Raw genomic sequence first — 18,644 nt, 5'->3', positions numbered from 1 at the left:
ATATCAAAGTATCGAACTTACATCTCTCAAAATTATATATCTCACGAAACAACTCTCCATCATTTCTGAAATTTATGCGTGTCTTTTGAAGAATGTGTTCAAACAAAATGTATGGATACATACATACATAGATTAAACTCCAGTGGAATCCTCTTATAGAAACGATACGAACAGTTTTAGTCTGTCTTGTATCAATTTCAAATCTTGTTGATTTGTCAAAAAATATAGACCATTTATTGATATTTAAAGTACAGTGTATGAGATACTTAAATTACTTACATAATTATATCTATTTACATCCGATACATGTAAAGGATGTATTTTTAAATTCTGTGATATTACTATTTTCCTACTTTACTTAGTTAGATCCAATATTCTTCCTGCTAAGAACGCGCATTACCGAGAAGCGGTGTGTCTTCTGCAACTTTCGAAACAATAATTGCCTTTTTTGATGTACTTGGTACAGCCTCTTCTCCCACAATATTTCCAACAGAATGTTCAGTCTGGAATTTGAAAGAAATATTTACAAGATACTTGGTTTTCGGCGATCAATTGCATAGTTACAAAGAAACATTGTGTAGGGAACAAGGAAAATTGTATGACCACTTTCTAAAGACACAAGAGCAAATCATATCAATCAATGAAATATTTAAATTAATTTCACGATATTTGCGTCCACAATGTTTGTTACATAAAATACTTAATTAATCTTTATTACGAAACATAAACACCAATCGGATATTAGTGTTTGATACAGAAGTCTTGTCAGCTCTACTTTAGAACAATAGATCTGGCTGAAATTCAAAATAGAAGTTAGAAAAAAATGCATGGATGTTAATCTTTTGATATATTGTATGTAAATATCCGAGGTAAATATTAATAATAGGCGTGTTTTATTTGACCAGCAAATTAAGCTATTAACTTATTTTGTATGGAAGACTTAACCAACATAATTATGTTGGCTTGTCATAAGCTAATACCCCTGACAGACGGCGGCGTTAACTCGGAATTACTGCTTTAATCGGGGTTAATTCGAGAGTTATCTCAGTTAACTCCGTTTACTAACTCCCATTTAATCCTCAAAATTTTAGAGAGTTAGTGGGAGTTCGTGGCATTTTCGTTGGCAACATTGTTAAACATGGCCGCTTTTTATCTATTGTGAATGAAAATATGCAGTACTGACAGATGTTTTTCAATTAAATGTAAACAAAAACATACGCTTGCTATTTTTTTCTAAAATGGAAGTAATAATAATAACGTATTTATATCTATTTTTTTAATAATTAGTGATTTTGTACTATTTGTGCGGCTAACAACCGCAATAATTGCTTTCTATCCAATTTTATTTCACCAAAATGGAAATATTATTGCCAATCAGCTGTTATGGGAGTTTATAACTCACTTTGCTGCCGTCTGTCACCCACAAAATTGGAACTGATTAAAAGCGCAGTTAATCGGGAATAACTTTGCCGTCTGTCTAGCGTATAACATAGCTTGTATATTGAACTAGAGGCATTGCCAGTTTACCGCGTTTTTTCATTCACAATAGCCAGGTTTTTTTCTAAAATATTCAGGGACCGTAATCATTTTAAGTTTTATTTATGATTATTATTTATTGATTTTTATGATTTTCTTCACAATTAATGAATTACTTTGAGTAATTTTGTAAAAAATCATAAATAATTATTATTTTTGAGAAAAATAAATAAAACTCATAAATAAGAATTATTTTTGAGCAAAAAATAAAATTCATATATAATAATCATTAAATATGATTTTTATTTTTTTTTTTGCTCAAATTAAAACTCACTTTTGGATTACAGGTTCTTTATCACGTTTTTGATACTATTGTTTCAAGTCGTTTTATAAATAACATATCTGACTATTGCGATTCCAAAATAAATTGTATGAACAGAATTTCGTTGAAATTAGTGCAGTAATTCCTGAAATATGGATAAGATAATATAAGATACTTTGTCCATTAAAACTTTCTTTTGTGTATCTTCTATATTTTGGAACTGATTGAGATAAAACTTGCAAGGTGACTGCAGTTCAGGGCATTTATCCTGCTTGTGAAAATTTGGGGCCCTAGCTCAAAAATAATGCTCGATATTCACATATATTTGTTTTTAAATTTTCCTTATTTTTTCACTGATTTTCACAAGACGAAAGAAGGGAGTGGCAAATTCATATCATAAATTTGATCCGTCAGATATACTATAAAAGGACATGAAAGAATAGTACCAAAGAACTTAATAAAGTACCTGTATCTAAAAGTGAGTTTTATTTTGAGCAAAAAAAATTAAAATCATAATGTATAATGATTATTTATGATTTTTTATTTTTTTAGCTAAAAAATATAATGCTTATTTATTAATTTTATATATTTTTCTAAAAATAATGATTATTTATGAATTTTTATAAAATACTCAAAATTAATCATTAACGGTGAAGAAAAATATAAAAATCTGAATTTAAAAAATCATGATGGAAACGGATAGATCGACCAAAATGGATTAATATGACGTTATTCTTTTGTTTCTGTGACAATTGTAAGTGATTGATTTTTTAGTTTATTTACGGTCCCTGAAAATGTTATTTTGACAGATAAAAATATAAACAAATAAAAAATTTTAAATTCTATTCGATGTGATTTAGCTATTAGCTTGTGGTGGCAGAAAAAACGTATGTTGCATTATGTTCTGCTTATAGTCCAATTATGATTTTACTTTTCAATCTCAAAGTTTGATTCAGTCATGAAATACTCCCGACGTTTATGAAACAACTGTTACTACTAATAGTAACAGCCACCACAGTCGCGTTATTAACACAGTAAGGCCAAAACACAACACAAATAATACAATCATAAGTGCCAACATTCATTAAAGCAGGTATTTAATATGAATAATATCTCTATTATTTCGCACACTCAAAAACGATCTTAATTCACAGAAATACCTGCGGCCACGCACAATTTACCATGCAGAAATTTCAAATCTACTCATATTTGACAACATTTGATAGCGGTACGAGGTCACAGCCCAAAAGAGATTTTTACAATGGACGAAGTCGACTACATATACTCATATGTATATGTCTTACAAACTTAGTAACTTGATATCGATATAAGAGAGTATTCATTAAGGTGATATAACCGATATATTTAAAGCTATAAAAATTTGGATTTTGCCGATTTTACTATAGTGAATGAAAAAAAATATATTTTGTGGTTTTAAAAACTTATGGTTTGACTTAATTTTAATTGTTCATAGAAAAGTTACCATCCATGATGCTCGAAACTCTGGGGTTAGATTACTAAAATGTTTTGACCTTGATTCTCACTGATGTAATGCAATTTTATGCATTTCAAATATTTGCATAAACGTAACAAAAAGCTCAGAAAATTTATTTTTTCGAAAATTTCACTTTGTGGTAAAGCAGGTTATCGCCGGAATCAATGATTGTAGAAAATTGTCGATCGAAAATCATTTCCGTATCGAAATTGAATTCGCTGCGGATCTTACCATATCATTTATGACATTTAGAATTTCTTCCTTATAGTATATATTATAGATATTTGTTATAGGATTATTATGGTTTTGACTTAAATATTTTTAACTTACATTGTGCTTGTGTAAGTTGTGTAAATATAGTGTACTTAGACTCATATCTGCAACAGTAATATCAATTGGGTTCGATATTTTTGAGTCGATTCCATATAGACTGTAATAAAAAGAGACAAATAAAATAATATTTTAAAGACGATGTTTGCCACAATTGTTAGTATAAAAATAACTGTACCATACTTACTTATATAAAAGTGCTTCTGATGGCCCTTGCAGTCGTCCTTCTACTTTGCTAATACGCAATTTGCGCATATTTTCCAGCGAATTACCACAAGAAGTTTGTAATCGTAACATACTTCCTTGTTGCTCACCAAAGCTTTGTTGAAGCATTTGTTCAAAACCACTTGTTTGAGGAATATTCGGTGGTATGGGATGATTTTTTCTATCATTTTTTTGATTCATTGACTGTTTAATCGATGATGTTAAGAGTTCCGCCCTTTGGATATTATGTGCATTAAAAACAGATGTAGCCAAAGAAGAATACTGGAAGTTAAAATTTTGTAAAACGTGTTAATATTAACGTCATCGTAATAATACTTAACATTGTATATCAAATTATATTATACTATAATTATAATATTGTTCCAATACCTCAGCATCGATTGTGCCGAATGAAATTAAGCTTTCCGTTATAGGACTTCGTTTGTTATCCGTATCGTTGATCAATGCGTTTCTCAATTCCTCCGCAGCATGTTCTCTAATATCGTTCAAAAAATGTTCAGCATCTGGTGGGACTTTCCATTCTGGGTTGGTTAATGTGAATCGGATTAATGAAAGTTCGGTTTTTCCGTTGTCGACTGCGCTGTTTGTAGTACTATCAAATGCATCAACGTTTCCTTTTTGTTTTTTATTAGGCTTAGGAAGTTGCCAATCAGGGTTGCCATGTTTTCTAACATCCATTTGAGCAAATGAGCAGACATTTCCAACACCCTTCACACTTACTGTAAAACTTCTGAAGAATTTTACTAGTTCCAATGATTTTGGACGGAATACAAACATTAATATAAACGGAGTTACAAGAGGACTAATAATTTCATTTAACAAGTAACCCTACAATCATAAAGGTTGAAATTAAAATAAATCCAGTTTTTAGTTAAAATGTATTTTTTAATTAATAAACTCACCGCTTTAAATTGAAACAAATTTTCAAATTCTTTTCGTACAGCAGCTGTATGCGCCCTATTCTTCCAATTAGAAGGTAAATAATGCACATGAGCTAATATGGCGGTCATCAATTGCTCCGGGCACCATATTAAATTTTCGTCCGGGATCATAGTCCTGAATTTTAAATGTAATGTAATGAATATTTAGGTTTTAGTTATGAAGAAGGTAATATCGCATTCATCCACTTTATCCAATTTTTCTTCAATAAAATTTGTACTTTGATGATGTTTAATTGTTGTAGTTTTAAATTAAACTTTATATAAATCTTGTAAATCAATTCCTTGCTTAAATGCCGCACTCACACTTACAAAATAAAATAAAAATGTTTTTGGTTTTTCGGTTGCGAATATTTTATTTTTTTGAAGCTCAAAATTTTATGTTTATGCATTTTCATTATATACAAATTTACTCGAAATCTATTATGTTGCATTTTCACAGATTTAAGATCAAAGTCTAGTTAATGTATAATTGAAATTTACCTGCATATTAATCCGATGACAGAAAGAATTGTGATAATCGTTAATACATGTTCCACTTGGAAGACAAATTCGTCATATATGCCTAAAGTCAAAATTAATACCAATATTCCTCCAGAGATAAATAGTACATTTCTGAAAATTAATTTGTTAGTATAAACATTTTTAGCTTAATGGTTAACGAACCTTGCAACGACCGCCATTAAAGGCGAAGAAAATGAGTTTAGATACCTATCTGCATATTCATAAGCACGATTTAAACGTGCATCCAATTCATGTTCTAACTCATTGAAGTGTCTTAAGTATAAGCGACCATAGTTGGACCATGTTCGCATTCCTAACGTTCCTGGCTCTTTTCTTAAAATCTGTAAAAAAAACCCATATCAATTTAGATTGAACAAGTAAATCGCATTTTCTGTGTACACATTTTGTTGAATTTGGTCGAGGAGTACTAAAATTTAGTTCATAGCAATTTCTTTTAGAATGTTAACGCACTTTTACTAATTTTCGTACGGACTTGCCTTTCAAAATATAACTCAATAAATGAAGAAACGGAAACAAATCTGGTATTATATATATAATTATAGATTTATATACATATATAAGTTTCATATATTATTATTATTTTTATTAGAGATTGTCGTCTTTATTCACCAAAAGCATCGAAACATCGTTGCCAACGCAATTTTCGCTATTAAAAGCGATCCCGTACAATAAGCGGAACCGTTTGCTCAATCGCGTTTGTCACCTAATTTTTCATCATCAGATTTAGTTGTTCATTCGCGTTTGTCACTTCTTAAAGATTGCATCATCATTTTTAATTAATCGGTTAACTTGTAAATTGTAACTTAACTTTTGCTATTGAAAAACATTATTTGTAAATTGTAAGCATTTCATATTTACAAGTGATACTCAAATAAATTCGACTGATTTTTATAAACATTTCGATAATTCATTTTACTTACATATATGCTTATATAATACTTACATTCGCGTATGAGAATAAAAAATATAGACACTGCCATACAAAAATAACTGGAGCCAATAAAAGGTTAGCAAGGGCAACCCACATAATAAGTTTTGACAATCGTTGAGCTAGTTCGACCTGGTTGGTTCGATAGTTGTAGTCATCTCGGAGTTGCCAATTATTTTGAAACGGTGAACCGGGTCCTCCTATAAATAAATATCATTTAATTAAACTGATATAGTCATAGATTATTAAAAAATGTTTCTCATATTTGTGTATAGTATATTATATGTATATTAATATAATGGACAGAAAATTACTTATAAAAGTTCATTTTTATAAAAATTACCGGAATCATGTACATTTACCATTAATTTCTAATTAACTTACTAAATAGTATAAAATGTATATTAAACAAAAGTCCACGACTTAGGCTCACACATTCTCCAAGCAGAGGTACATTAAATTTCACTGGTAGTAGGTTTTTGTTCATAAGAGCGACCATATAGTTCTTAAATCTGAAATGGTAAAAGGAATAATTTAGAAGAGTTTATTAGCTAACAAATTAATAGAATAAAGAATAAAACTGATACAATAGGCGAGTTTTATTTGACCACAAAATGAAGCTATTAGCTTATTTTGTATGGAAAAATTAGCCAACATAATTATGTTGGCTTGTAATAAGCTATCATAGCTTGTATATTGAACTAAAGGCATTGCCAGTTCAACGCTTTTTTTCATTCACAATAGTTAGGCTTTTTCAAAAAAAAAGTAGTTGGCAATAGCGAGAAACCCCATTTTGACAGATAAAAATGTAAACAAACCAAAATTTTAAATTCTATACGATTTGCAAAATGGGAAATAAAAAATGTATCAATATTAATTTTGAGCATCCCGGATCTAATAATGATTGTAGATTCCTTAAAAGGTCAGAATATTATAGAAAAGCGGTAAACAAAAGGAAAATTTGATTTATAAAATAATAATATAATTTATTTTATAAAATCCGTTCTTTTTCAAATAAATTACATATCTGCTTAGAGCATTACCTGCATTACCAACATAATTCATTTTTAAGCGAATATATGAAATAAGCTAAGTGCGTTTTATTTGTCCATGATTTAACTATTGGCTTGTGGTGGTCAAATAAAACACGCCTAATAATGAATGGTTGAATTATGCAGTTTATCAATTCTATGAAATTTTCTATATTTGAATTATTCTTTTGATTTATAAATCTTTTTTTAAAAGTTAGCTTTTTAATTAGAGTTAATATTTTTAGTCTAAATAATCATTACAAATCTAATCAAATATAAATAAAATATTAATATCAATTGTTCGTCTTTAGTACTACTTTCTAATAAATATAAAACTATCGAAATTTGTAAGTTCGTCTGCAGTCGAATATTTTGTACTCTCGCAATATGTAATATGTAATGATCTTTTTTTCCTCACAAGTTCATACAGCATGCCACCTAGACTTCACCAAATCGTCTGGTAGAAAACCAAATCGATTACTTTGCAATCAGCAAAAAATGGCGACTCTCTCTTGGATGGTCTGAAACGGTCTGGTAGGACCGGTTATGGTCCTTTGCAATACCAGAATGGAGTGCCTGCACATGTTCCCCGAGTAGTAGTCATCGTTAGGATGCCTGCACCTGAAGTGAATTTTAATAGTTTATGAGGCTTCACTAACGATATCTCCTCTAACTTATCGTATTGTGCCAGAAACGCTGTCCCGATAACGCTGGACAAAGGCACAAGAGATGCTCCACAGTTTCCTTGGTGCCCCGCTCTTGACACTACCTGCATTCCTCCCGATCTGACAGCCCCATCTTATAGGCTTGTGCCGCTACCAGGCTGTAACCAGTGAGAACGCCAACCATGGTCCTACAGCTCTTTCTATCGAGCGCCAGTAGGAACCTTTTATATTTTTGATCTACCGCTTTGCACATAACCTTTGCTTTATATTAACTATAACCTTTTGTTTTCTACCCCGGTAGATCCTTCCAGCGAGCTTTGATTTTTCTTACCATGCACCTATCTATGTCGTCGTACAGACAGTGCATGGGTTTACCGATGTCGACCATGTTTCCGGGTGACAGCTGTACAGCACTCTGGGCAATCCCCGCAACAATTTCGTTGCCCTCGATGCCTTTATGGCCTGGCACCCAGTAGAAGTGTAGGCTCATATTCCTGGCGACACTTTCCACTGCTTTCCTGCTGCTTAAAACACTTCTGGCCGATATTCGAAAAGAGGTTACTGCCTTGATTGCTGCTTGGCTGTCTACGTAGATATATACTTTAAAGTAACGGGTTTGTGCGTTGGAGGCTAGCTCTGATGCCGCGACGAATCGCACACAGAAATCTCTACATATACATAAGACAAATGGCTCTATGTCTCCAAACCAATAGCTATACCCCTAAAAGATAATAATGGCAATATCACCACATCAAAGGAAACCCAGCTTGAGATTTGGTCAAATTTCAATACTAAAACCTTAGCCTCTACTCTTGAAAACTCAGTATATGCAAATGCAATGTACACATGGTCGATGGGATCATGTGTAGAAGTTCACGTAAGTGAGAAAAGTTTTTGATTATCATTCACTTGGGAATGGCCAGAAACGATTCTTCTCCACATGATTCAAGCAGCTCACGACTTCCGGTTTTATATCAAGTATCCTCTAGGTAGCTAACAAACATCCGTTCGAAGGCGAGCTAAAGTGAGAACGCTTCTGCGGTTGTGCGTAGAGTTTAGAACCCACCAAATAAAAACGAAGTACCAATGAAAAATCGACGAAAGCCTCGGAAACCCCCCTTTAATGACGACCCCTGCAAACGTTTTAAGAACAAGGATTTAAAGGCATACACCCGAACCCTTAATTGGGTAGGTGCCTCTGTCCAGCTGGTTGATGTCCTCATACGACTAAAGGACAAGACCGGAAGAAGGTACTTCCTTGTGACATCTGCTAAAGCGTCCATATACAGGAGCGCAAATTTGGTGTTGGATTTGTGGTGGGAGAGAGACTTCGTCCTGGCATACACCTGGAATGTCCGGAGCCTTAATAGGGTAGGTGCCTCCGCATAAAAGCGAGTTTCTTCAACATATCGCTTATTTGCCCACGCCCAACGGAAGAGAAGGACGATGTGACCAAAGATACTTTCTATGAGCGCCTAGAACGCACCATGGCTGTCTCCTGATCGAAACACGCGTAACCAAATCGATCACGTTGTGATAGCCGGAAGACATGTTTCCAGTGTTTTAGACGTGCGTACGCTCCGAGGACCAAATATAGACTCAGACCATTATCTGGTTGCAGCGAAGATACGCATCCGCCTCCTTGCAGCAAAGAACGCCCGTCAACAAACACAAGGAAGGTTCGACGTCGAAAAGCTGCAATCGCAACAGACAGCCTCGAAATACTCTATTCGACTTGCACTCCTGCTCTCTGAGAGCACTCATCAGCATGTCGGTATTAGGGAACTGTGGAACGGCATCTCAAACTCATTGCGTACCGCTGCAGCCGAAACAATTGGATTTCGGCAACGACAAAAAACAAGCTGTTACGATGAGGAATGCCGCCACGCAGCGGAGAGAAAACAGACTGCCTACCTTGCAATGTTGCAAACAACCACAACACGTGCGGGATGGGATAGATACCGGAGCTGAAGAGGGAAGCGAGACGCATTTGCAGACAAAAAAAGAAACAGGCCGAAATGCGTGAGTATGAAAAGCTTGAGAAGCTGGCCGACAGAGGTAATGCTCGAAAATTTTATGAAAAAATGAAGCGACTTAACGAAGGTTTCAAGACCGGAGCATGGTTTCTGAAGCATACTACAATAGATACTACATGTCTGTCCTAGGTATTACCCACCCTGGCGTTAAAATCGCCAAGCACGATTTTGACATCGTACGTTCTAGGCGCTCATAGAAAGTATCTTTGGTCACATCGTCCTTCTTTTATGCGGATTGTGGCTAGACGTGCATCCACCGGGGTGAATGCAAGGACTCGGCGACGGAGTCTCTCTCCCACCACAAATCCAACACCAAATTTGCGCTCCTTTATATGGCCGCTGTAGTAGATGTCACAAGGACCCACCTTCTTCCGTCTTTGTCCCGTCCATCGCACTGCTTGGATGGCGGTGATGCCAGCCTTTAGTCGTATGAGGACATCAACCAGCTGGGCAGAGGCACCTTCCTAATTAAGGGTCCGGACATTCCAGGTGCATGCCCTTAAATCATTATCCTTAAAACGTTTACAGGGGTCGTCATCAAAAGGGGGATGTCTCAGCCGAGGCTTTCGATTTTCCATTGGTATTTCGTTTTTATGTGGTGGGTCCCAAACCCTACGCACAACCGCAAGAGCGGGTTCGCCTTCTCACTTTAGCTCGCCTTCAAACGGATGACACTAGGAGTTTTCGAGAGGAAATTTTAGCGCAAGATTTATGGTCCTTAGTTATACGACGACGTTGAGGTCATCTTGATCGAATGGACGAAAGTGCTCCAGCTCTGAAAGTGTTCGATGCAATCACATACATACAATGTACACATAGATAACCCTATTATTTCGGTAGAATGTCCAACTGTAGGCGAGATCACCATGGTTATACGATTTATGAAAAACAACAATACGTCTCAAATCGACAACATACCCTCATAAATAATGAAAGCAGATCCAGTGACGAGTGGCTCTCTGATCCTGTCCTTCATTAAACATTTCTGGAGGGTGACTTCACAATACGCAATAATTGGGAAAGAATCACGCTAATAACCGTTGCATTCGTAGAATACTACTGTACGCAACAAACCCCACTGCGTTTCGAAATTCTTAAGCGTAAGTGGCGTGGATTGGACTTTACGCAAACCTGCAACGATATAGCAAGAAAGAAACGATAGATTGAAACCCGCCTGGACAGAGGCGAGTTGGAAGATCTGCTAATACCTGGAGAAGTCAGAAGGCTGATCTCAGACCCACAGGAAAAAGTTGGGACGAAATAAAGCATATGGTGACAGAAATGGTTGGAACTGTTTCACTGTGTTTGAAGGAAATTTTATTATATTCATATTCGGAATTTAATTAACTTATTACTTCTTAACTACATTAAACTTAAATTTATCATATTGGAGGTTCGGGTGGTTCTTGCACTATTCTTATATGTGTTTGCATGAATTGGTGATATGTGTTCAAAATAATGTAAGTTAATGAAACATTAGGTAATCCTTAAAAAACTGAATGAAATTGGTTCACAACTTCTTTACGTGTCACAACAAAAGAATGTTTTGCAAAAATACGTACCTTAAAATTCGATGGTATATATCCAATTCGGTCAATTGTTCTTTATCAATACACATATGCTGCTCGGATTGAACTTCCCTTATCTTCATTTTTACTTCATGCCACGTAGTGTTATCTATTTCTTTCTATAAAAAAAGCAATTAGGTTGAATATATTATTTATATTTAATAATTTACAAATATATGAGAATGTAAACTAACATTTAGCATGTGCCATTTTATTAAACCAAACTGAAAATAATTGAAAAAAAAAAACAAATTACTATTCACATACCTCGTCAATATGGAGTGCGGTTTGATAAAATTTTTTCATATCCACGAATTGAGTTATTAAATAAACAACTCGCAAAAAACGAACAACGAAATATAGTATTGCTAGTAGAAAAAACAAATATGTATAGCCATTAAAGTTGGCTATGCATTGTCTTGTCGGAATAACAACATCTCTTAAAGTAACTTTGGTAAGGTTACTCGGTGGTGGGGAGTCTCTGAAAAAATAGTATACATTCAATATTTTTATTTTGCAAAATTTAAATTTTTTATTATTATATATCCTAACCTCCACACCAACTTCATGACTAAATTTTAAAATCCTCTATATACCTATTTTGTGTATTGCACTGTTACTATCTATCACTTTTTGTATACTCTTAAATTTAATGTGCTATTGTTTGAGTTCTCCCGATATTAATTTATTATGTTTTTGCAAAAGGAAATAATGTTAACAGTGAAGTATACTAAAGTTTAACGTGTTTAGTGTTTACGACGAAATATCAAATTATACCAAATAAAAAAATATTAAAAAAAAATCATTTTGTATTGGTTGTATTCTGTTTGCGTATATAGTTAAAGAATTTAAGAAATAAAAAAATGCTAGAAGTGTCGAATTTATTTTGCTTAATGTAAAAATATCAAATAGCAATTTCGGTTCCACCTCAATGAAATATCAAAACTTCAATTGACAAGTAATATATGTATGTGAATTTTTAATATTTTTTTAATTTTGACTCAAGACACTGCCAGACTGACCAACAGACAAAATGAAAAAATCAATTAATTTTGTCAACTGTTCATTTTGATATACATTTAAACTTTATATCTATCTCGATTAGTTTTTGGTGTTGCAAACAAAGGTGAACAAAACAAGTTTGGCCTATGTATACGTTGGGAGAGTATATAAATTGTAAGTATGAATTAAATAGAAATTACCCAAACAATACTTGATAGTTGATACAGTATACTGTAAAAGTTAGCAACCACACCACAAAGACAAATTTGCACAACTGAAAAATCTCATTTAAGGCTATAACTGAGAATCCATGTTTTTGGTGGTAATTGTACATGCGGGTAAAAAATGAATCCAAATCTTCGATGTGATTCCATCGAGCTGAAAATAAAAAATAAAATAAAATCGTTAGATGATTTTTTTTATTATAAAGTTGTTTTACTATAGACTACTTTTATTAGATTTATTTTTTAGTTCCACTCATGATAATAATATACAATGATGAGAGTTTGTTTCGGCAAAAACTAACATCGCTTTTACAGGTTACATTTGAGGATTGTGAAATATGTGAAATTATTGAATTATTTCGATTTTATACGTGCATAATGGCTCACACCGCCCAATCTTAGCTTCAAAATTAAATTTACATTCGTAAATGTAAAACTTGTATGAACGTAAACATGTACTTATGTAAATAAAATCCGGAGGTTACACTGTATTTTTGCGCTCGGCTCGGCTTTGAGCGTCCACTCTGCAGGTACACTTATATAAAAAAAAGAAATATTGGATAAATTGTACAATATTTGATTACTATATATTTTCATTTCGATGCTCAAATGTTTGGTTTCTTAAAATTTTACAGAAATTGGTGAACACCCCAAAAAACATTTGTTAACTTTACCTTTATTTGTTTCGGGAACAACATGTATCATAATTCCACTATCTCCCGGAGTATCGTCATGGTCTTGAATGTGAAATTCACCACTATCCTTTCTGAAAGGATTACCTTCATTTAAAGACTGATAATTAGTATCTGCATTCAAAGCCATTTCTGAAAAAAAAAATCAAAGAATGTGTTATGATTCTGAAATATCAAAACAAATAAAAGACAACAATAACAAACAAAATAAAAGGCAATAATAAATAGTAAATAAAAACATTTAAATGAAGCATTATTCAAGTGTGGTTAAAATATATGCTACCTATTTCCTATCATATTTTTAATAATTGAAGGATAGTGGCGAGCAATACTGGTCGGATGTTTGTGAAATTTCAACATAGAGTGCTATAAAAAAGTAAATACCAATACGATTTGCTTGAAATTTTGAATTTTAAATTTTTATTTATTTCTTTAAACGTAATGCAATACAAAAAAATTAGAAAAGGAAACATAAACCAATGGCTTCATAGGAAAACCACCAAAAACTAATGCGTCCAGTTATGCACGCCAACCTCAGTACACAGTAATGATTGAAAAACTTAATGTTTTAATATTTTGACCAAAGAGATTTTCTTCTAAAAACACTATTTATTCCTTGTGGCATAATTTCCACCAATTTTATGATTGTGGAAGGCTGAATTATTGTCCAGGCCATACTGACACGCTCCCAAAGCTCTTTAAAATTTTTTTGGGATGATCATGCTGGCACAGAGTTCGCTTCCCAATAGCCCAAAAATTGTCGATTGGATTGAGATCTAGGTTTTGTGTTGGCCATTTAAAAGTCATCACGTCATCATCAGGCAAATTAAAATAAACAAAATAAAATAATCTTTCTTTCTCAGTATATATATATTTTTATATATTGGACCGACGTTCCACCAAGCCCACTCCATTATACCACCGCCGCCGTGTTTCATTGTTTCTTTTTCTTGATGTTGTTGGAGCTGCTTGTTAGGTCGACACCAATAATATTGCTTACCATCAGAACGGTAACGATTAATCTTCGTTTCATCAGACCATATAACCCGTTTCTAACCCTCAGTTGACCAATTTTTGGGTTCCAGGTAGAACTGGACTAGTGCATCAATATTTTTTGTTGGACAACGCAGGTTTCTTCTACTTAACAGATGCGATTAACCCAAATTGTTTCAAAATTTTTGGGCCGTCCATTCATTGGTTGGTTTGTTAATGACTTGAGTAGCCTCCTTATGGGTTAATTTGAAGCTTTTACAAATTAACTTTTCCACAGGACGAACATCATAGTCACTCAATATCCTTGGTCGACCACCAGAGTTGCCCGAAGACACCAATTTATTCTTTTTTGTCAATTGTTTTACTATTACCGGTTATTTCTGTTATTTCTCTAGATGTTTTTTAAGTTCAGATAACAAAAATATACGGTTTTGAAAATTCAGTGCGATTCTCTTAATTTTTCCCTCAATTAAACTTGCTATGTAAAAATGCTACAATTAATTTGGCAACGTACGTACAGTTAGTAAAATACTTAAAATGCCAAATGTCTTTCTTTCAACAGATAATTCAAGCCTTATTTAAATATATTGTTGTTTACTGTTAAAACTTGCAAGTAAAATAGTTAAATAAATAAAAAACAATTAAGGAAAGACTAAGTTTGTGAGAAACCGAACATTTTATACTCTCGCAATTATAGTTTTATTAATATAACACACAATTTGACCCATATATTCGACATAAAGTCCAATAGAATAACGAAAATCATATAGGAAAGAGGCGTGGTTGTGAACCGATTCCGACCATTTTCCACATGTGTTATCAGGGTTTCAAGAAAATATTATGTACCGAATTTCATTGAAATCGGTCGAGTAGTTTCTGAGATATAGGTTTTGACCAATAAGTCGGCGCGCCACGCCCATTTTCCATTTTTTAAAAAGAGTGCAGCTTCTTTTTGCCATTTCTCCTATAAAATTTAGTGTTTCTGACGTTTTTCGTTTTTTTTTTAAACATAACCTTTGTTTGGGAAGTGGCCGTGATTATTATCCGTTTTAAACTATATTAATGGTGTGTGATGGGGTACGTAAAGGAAACGACTGCAGAAAGTTTGGTTCATATAGCTTTATTGGTATGTGATGTATGTACAAAAAACCTATTTGGGAGCGCTTCCCGCTTCCCCAAAAAATATACATTCAAATATGCTCCTTCCTAGTGCGATTCTTTGTACCAAATTTTACTTTAGGTTTTTGGTTTTCGCCATTGTGTAGATGTGGCAATAGTCCGATTACGCCCATTTTCAATACCAACCTTCTCAGGGTGCCAAGGAATATGAGTACCAAATTTCATTAAGATATCTAAATTTTTACTCAAGTTATTGCTTTGCACGGACAGACGAACAGACATCCGGGCAGACAAATCTACTCGTCATCCTAATCATTTTGATATATATAACCCTATATCTCTCTTATTTCTGGGTGACACAAACAACTGTTATGTGAACAATACAATAATACTCTCTATAGCAACTTTGTTGCGAGAGTATAAAAAAAAAACATAAAATTGTATTATTCAATAGCTAGTAAAATGTAATATCACAACGACCAATCAATACCACAAAAATCAACTTTATACTCGGAAAACCTGCAGATTTAAACATTAAATAAAATTATTTTCATGTCATTCTAGCAGAGCTAGGAATACATTTCTCTTTTTTTCATGATCACATTGTTTTTATATTAATCCTTTCTCATTTTTATATACAAAGTGAGAGCAATCTAATTTTCATGTAGCAGTTAATTAAAACATTAGTTTAATAATATTCGGATCTCTAAAATCGTATTAGTTTACGTTGACTATTTGACATAATGGAACTAGCACATATTTAATGGAAACGCCAGATCCATTTCAATAAAACAACTATTACATATAAAGCGAGAAAACAGCAAATTTGTAAGATTAAAATTATAAAATTCTCATATACATATCGCTCATTTACTTGAATAGTGTCACAACTCAAAAAACACGTATTTTGAGTTGAGTATGCAGAAATGTGCGCAATTTCAGCGTCCATATTGTATAAAAACACACTTCTCAGTTGTGCCAGAATTAGGAATGGATTTTTTTCTGAAAGAGAGACATATTTTGTGTTACAACACATCTTGTCATAAAGTGAATTTGGTTTTCTTTTCAGAAAGGACGACATATTTTGTATTACAACGGTATTGGTGAAAAGTAATTAAATTTTTCATATTGATTTTTTTCAACAAAAACGACACATTTGACTTATGACGGCGAAATTGAATTATTTTTTTTTACAAATAACGACATAATTCAAAATGGATCACGTCTATGCCCAAGAAAAAGCATTAGTACACTCTATTTGGTCCAGTTATGCTCAACATGGTATTTAATATACTACACGCCACTAGGTTTGTTAATAAACTTATGAAATTTTTTTATATATGAGACAATTGAAAACTTTAAATCGCTCTCCTGAAAAATCGACTTTTTTGAGTTGTGACACTATTCAAGTAAATGAGCGATATGTACACATGTATGTATTACATGCATATGGATAGTAACCTCCACACATAATCATTGTTACTCAGTTATTTTTAAAGGTGTTTTACATAATTGTAATTTTATTAATAAAGATTAAAGCAATATCTAATAAACTTTATATAAATATATAATTCCATTCCTACTACTTTGTATTTAGCCATAGATTGATAACTACGCGATATTTAAAATAATATTCATACATTAATAGCAAGTTCAACCACAATATAGTATATTTGGGCAATACATCAAACCTCATTTTCAAATAGATAGCATTATTTCCTAAATATACGACTTTTCTTTTAGATTCAAATAGCCTTTAAGTTTAATATTTATTTCTGTTTACAAAAAATGTTCAAAATATTTTTATTGGTTTTTATTAAGTTATCAAATACTGGAGTAAAACCCATAATATTCATTGACAATTGCAGTGTAAATTTTATTGTTAAGATTTATGAAAATATACTATGTAAAATAATAATATATGTAAAATAAATACTCGAACTTTTCTGATATGTTCATATATAGCTTATTACGTTGTTGCCAAAATGTAGACTATTTTTATTGTCCTAATGCTTTATCTACCAGTTCTATTGTAAAATATCTTCACTTACCCATGGCTAAATCTTTTTTTACAAAGAGAAATACTCTTAACACAAATACACAATAACAAACTTGTTTACTTTCCCAAACATTTGCGACTTCAAATACAACAATTCTATTTTCTTTATATTTACAGGCTCGTTATGTTTACACAAGTTAAAATAATCGCAGCTGATTTGCCAAAGTTGCCATATGTATCATTTATAAATATGCTGCTTAAAAAAAATTGGTTTATAAATATTGCTAATTCTGATAGAGATGGAAACAATCGACACAATTAAAATTACTATCAGATTTAAGGAAATAAATCACCTTTTAGCAGAAATCTTCAATGTGAAAACGAAAGTTTAAAATTAATTATGCGTTAATTGGTTTCATAGCCATAACAGCATTTTTAGTTTTTGTTTTCAATTCGAAAGTGCCAAATAAATAAAATAAAATAAATAGATTCAAAAAATTAACTAACATATTTTTATGGTTACAATGAAAATGAAAATTCAATTGATAGTTATGATTATGATTATGTCATGTTAATTGGATACATTGTTGGCCGTACATTTGGTTCAATCATCATTTTTTTATATTTTGATACATGGATATGGAACACAGTTATAATATGTTTACATATTACGAGATTATCTCCATTTACGAGCTTAACTCGATAATCTGTAATTAAGAAACAAGATTTCCCATACAAAATTGCTCTCTGGATAATCCGAGATTATTTACCGAATTACTCATAGCCTTCATCATTTCGCAATAAATAGGTATATATGTATATATATATATATATCTACTTATTCTTCTTAATTGGTGTACGCACCGCTTATATTAGCTATGCACGATAAAAGTATGTTTACATATGAAAATAATCTTGTTCTAAGCTCGTTCAATAATCTAACCGTTTACATATAGCCAAATGAGATTATCAATTGTCAAATGTGTTGCATTTGTTGTTGTATTACACATATTTCTCTCTCTGTCGGCCATTGTTTTTTACATTTTCATTTGACATTTCTCCTTTTCTTCGTAAAA

At 32.5% G+C, this 18,644-nt stretch overlaps 1 protein-coding gene across 1 annotated transcript; it reads right to left on the bottom strand.

The window, feature by feature from the left end:
• Window positions 1–211: 211 nt before the first annotated feature.
• LOC105220220 (autophagy-related protein 9A) lies at window positions 212–17,779 on the bottom strand. The gene is made up of 14 exons (XM_011196652.3): window positions 17,621–17,779; window positions 13,440–13,589; window positions 12,742–12,919; window positions 11,807–12,020; window positions 11,534–11,658; window positions 6,624–6,751; window positions 6,255–6,439; window positions 5,453–5,631; window positions 5,270–5,401; window positions 4,751–4,904; window positions 4,218–4,676; window positions 3,811–4,109; window positions 3,624–3,723; window positions 212–503 (listed from the first exon to the last, which is right to left on the bottom strand). The coding sequence occupies exons 1-14, from the start codon at window positions 17,622–17,624 to the stop codon at window positions 384–386; spliced, it is 2,427 nt and encodes an 808-aa protein (XP_011194954.2). The 5' UTR covers window positions 17,625–17,779; the 3' UTR covers window positions 212–383.
• Between the last annotated feature and the right edge of the window lie 865 nt (window positions 17,780–18,644).

Source organism: Zeugodacus cucurbitae, chromosome 5 (genome assembly GCF_028554725.1).
Source record: "Zeugodacus cucurbitae isolate PBARC_wt_2022May chromosome 5, idZeuCucr1.2, whole genome shotgun sequence".
NCBI lineage: Eukaryota > Metazoa > Arthropoda > Insecta > Diptera > Tephritidae > Zeugodacus > Zeugodacus cucurbitae.
Note: the sequence above shows the minus strand (reverse complement) of the source record. Positions and strands in the feature narration are given on the sequence as shown.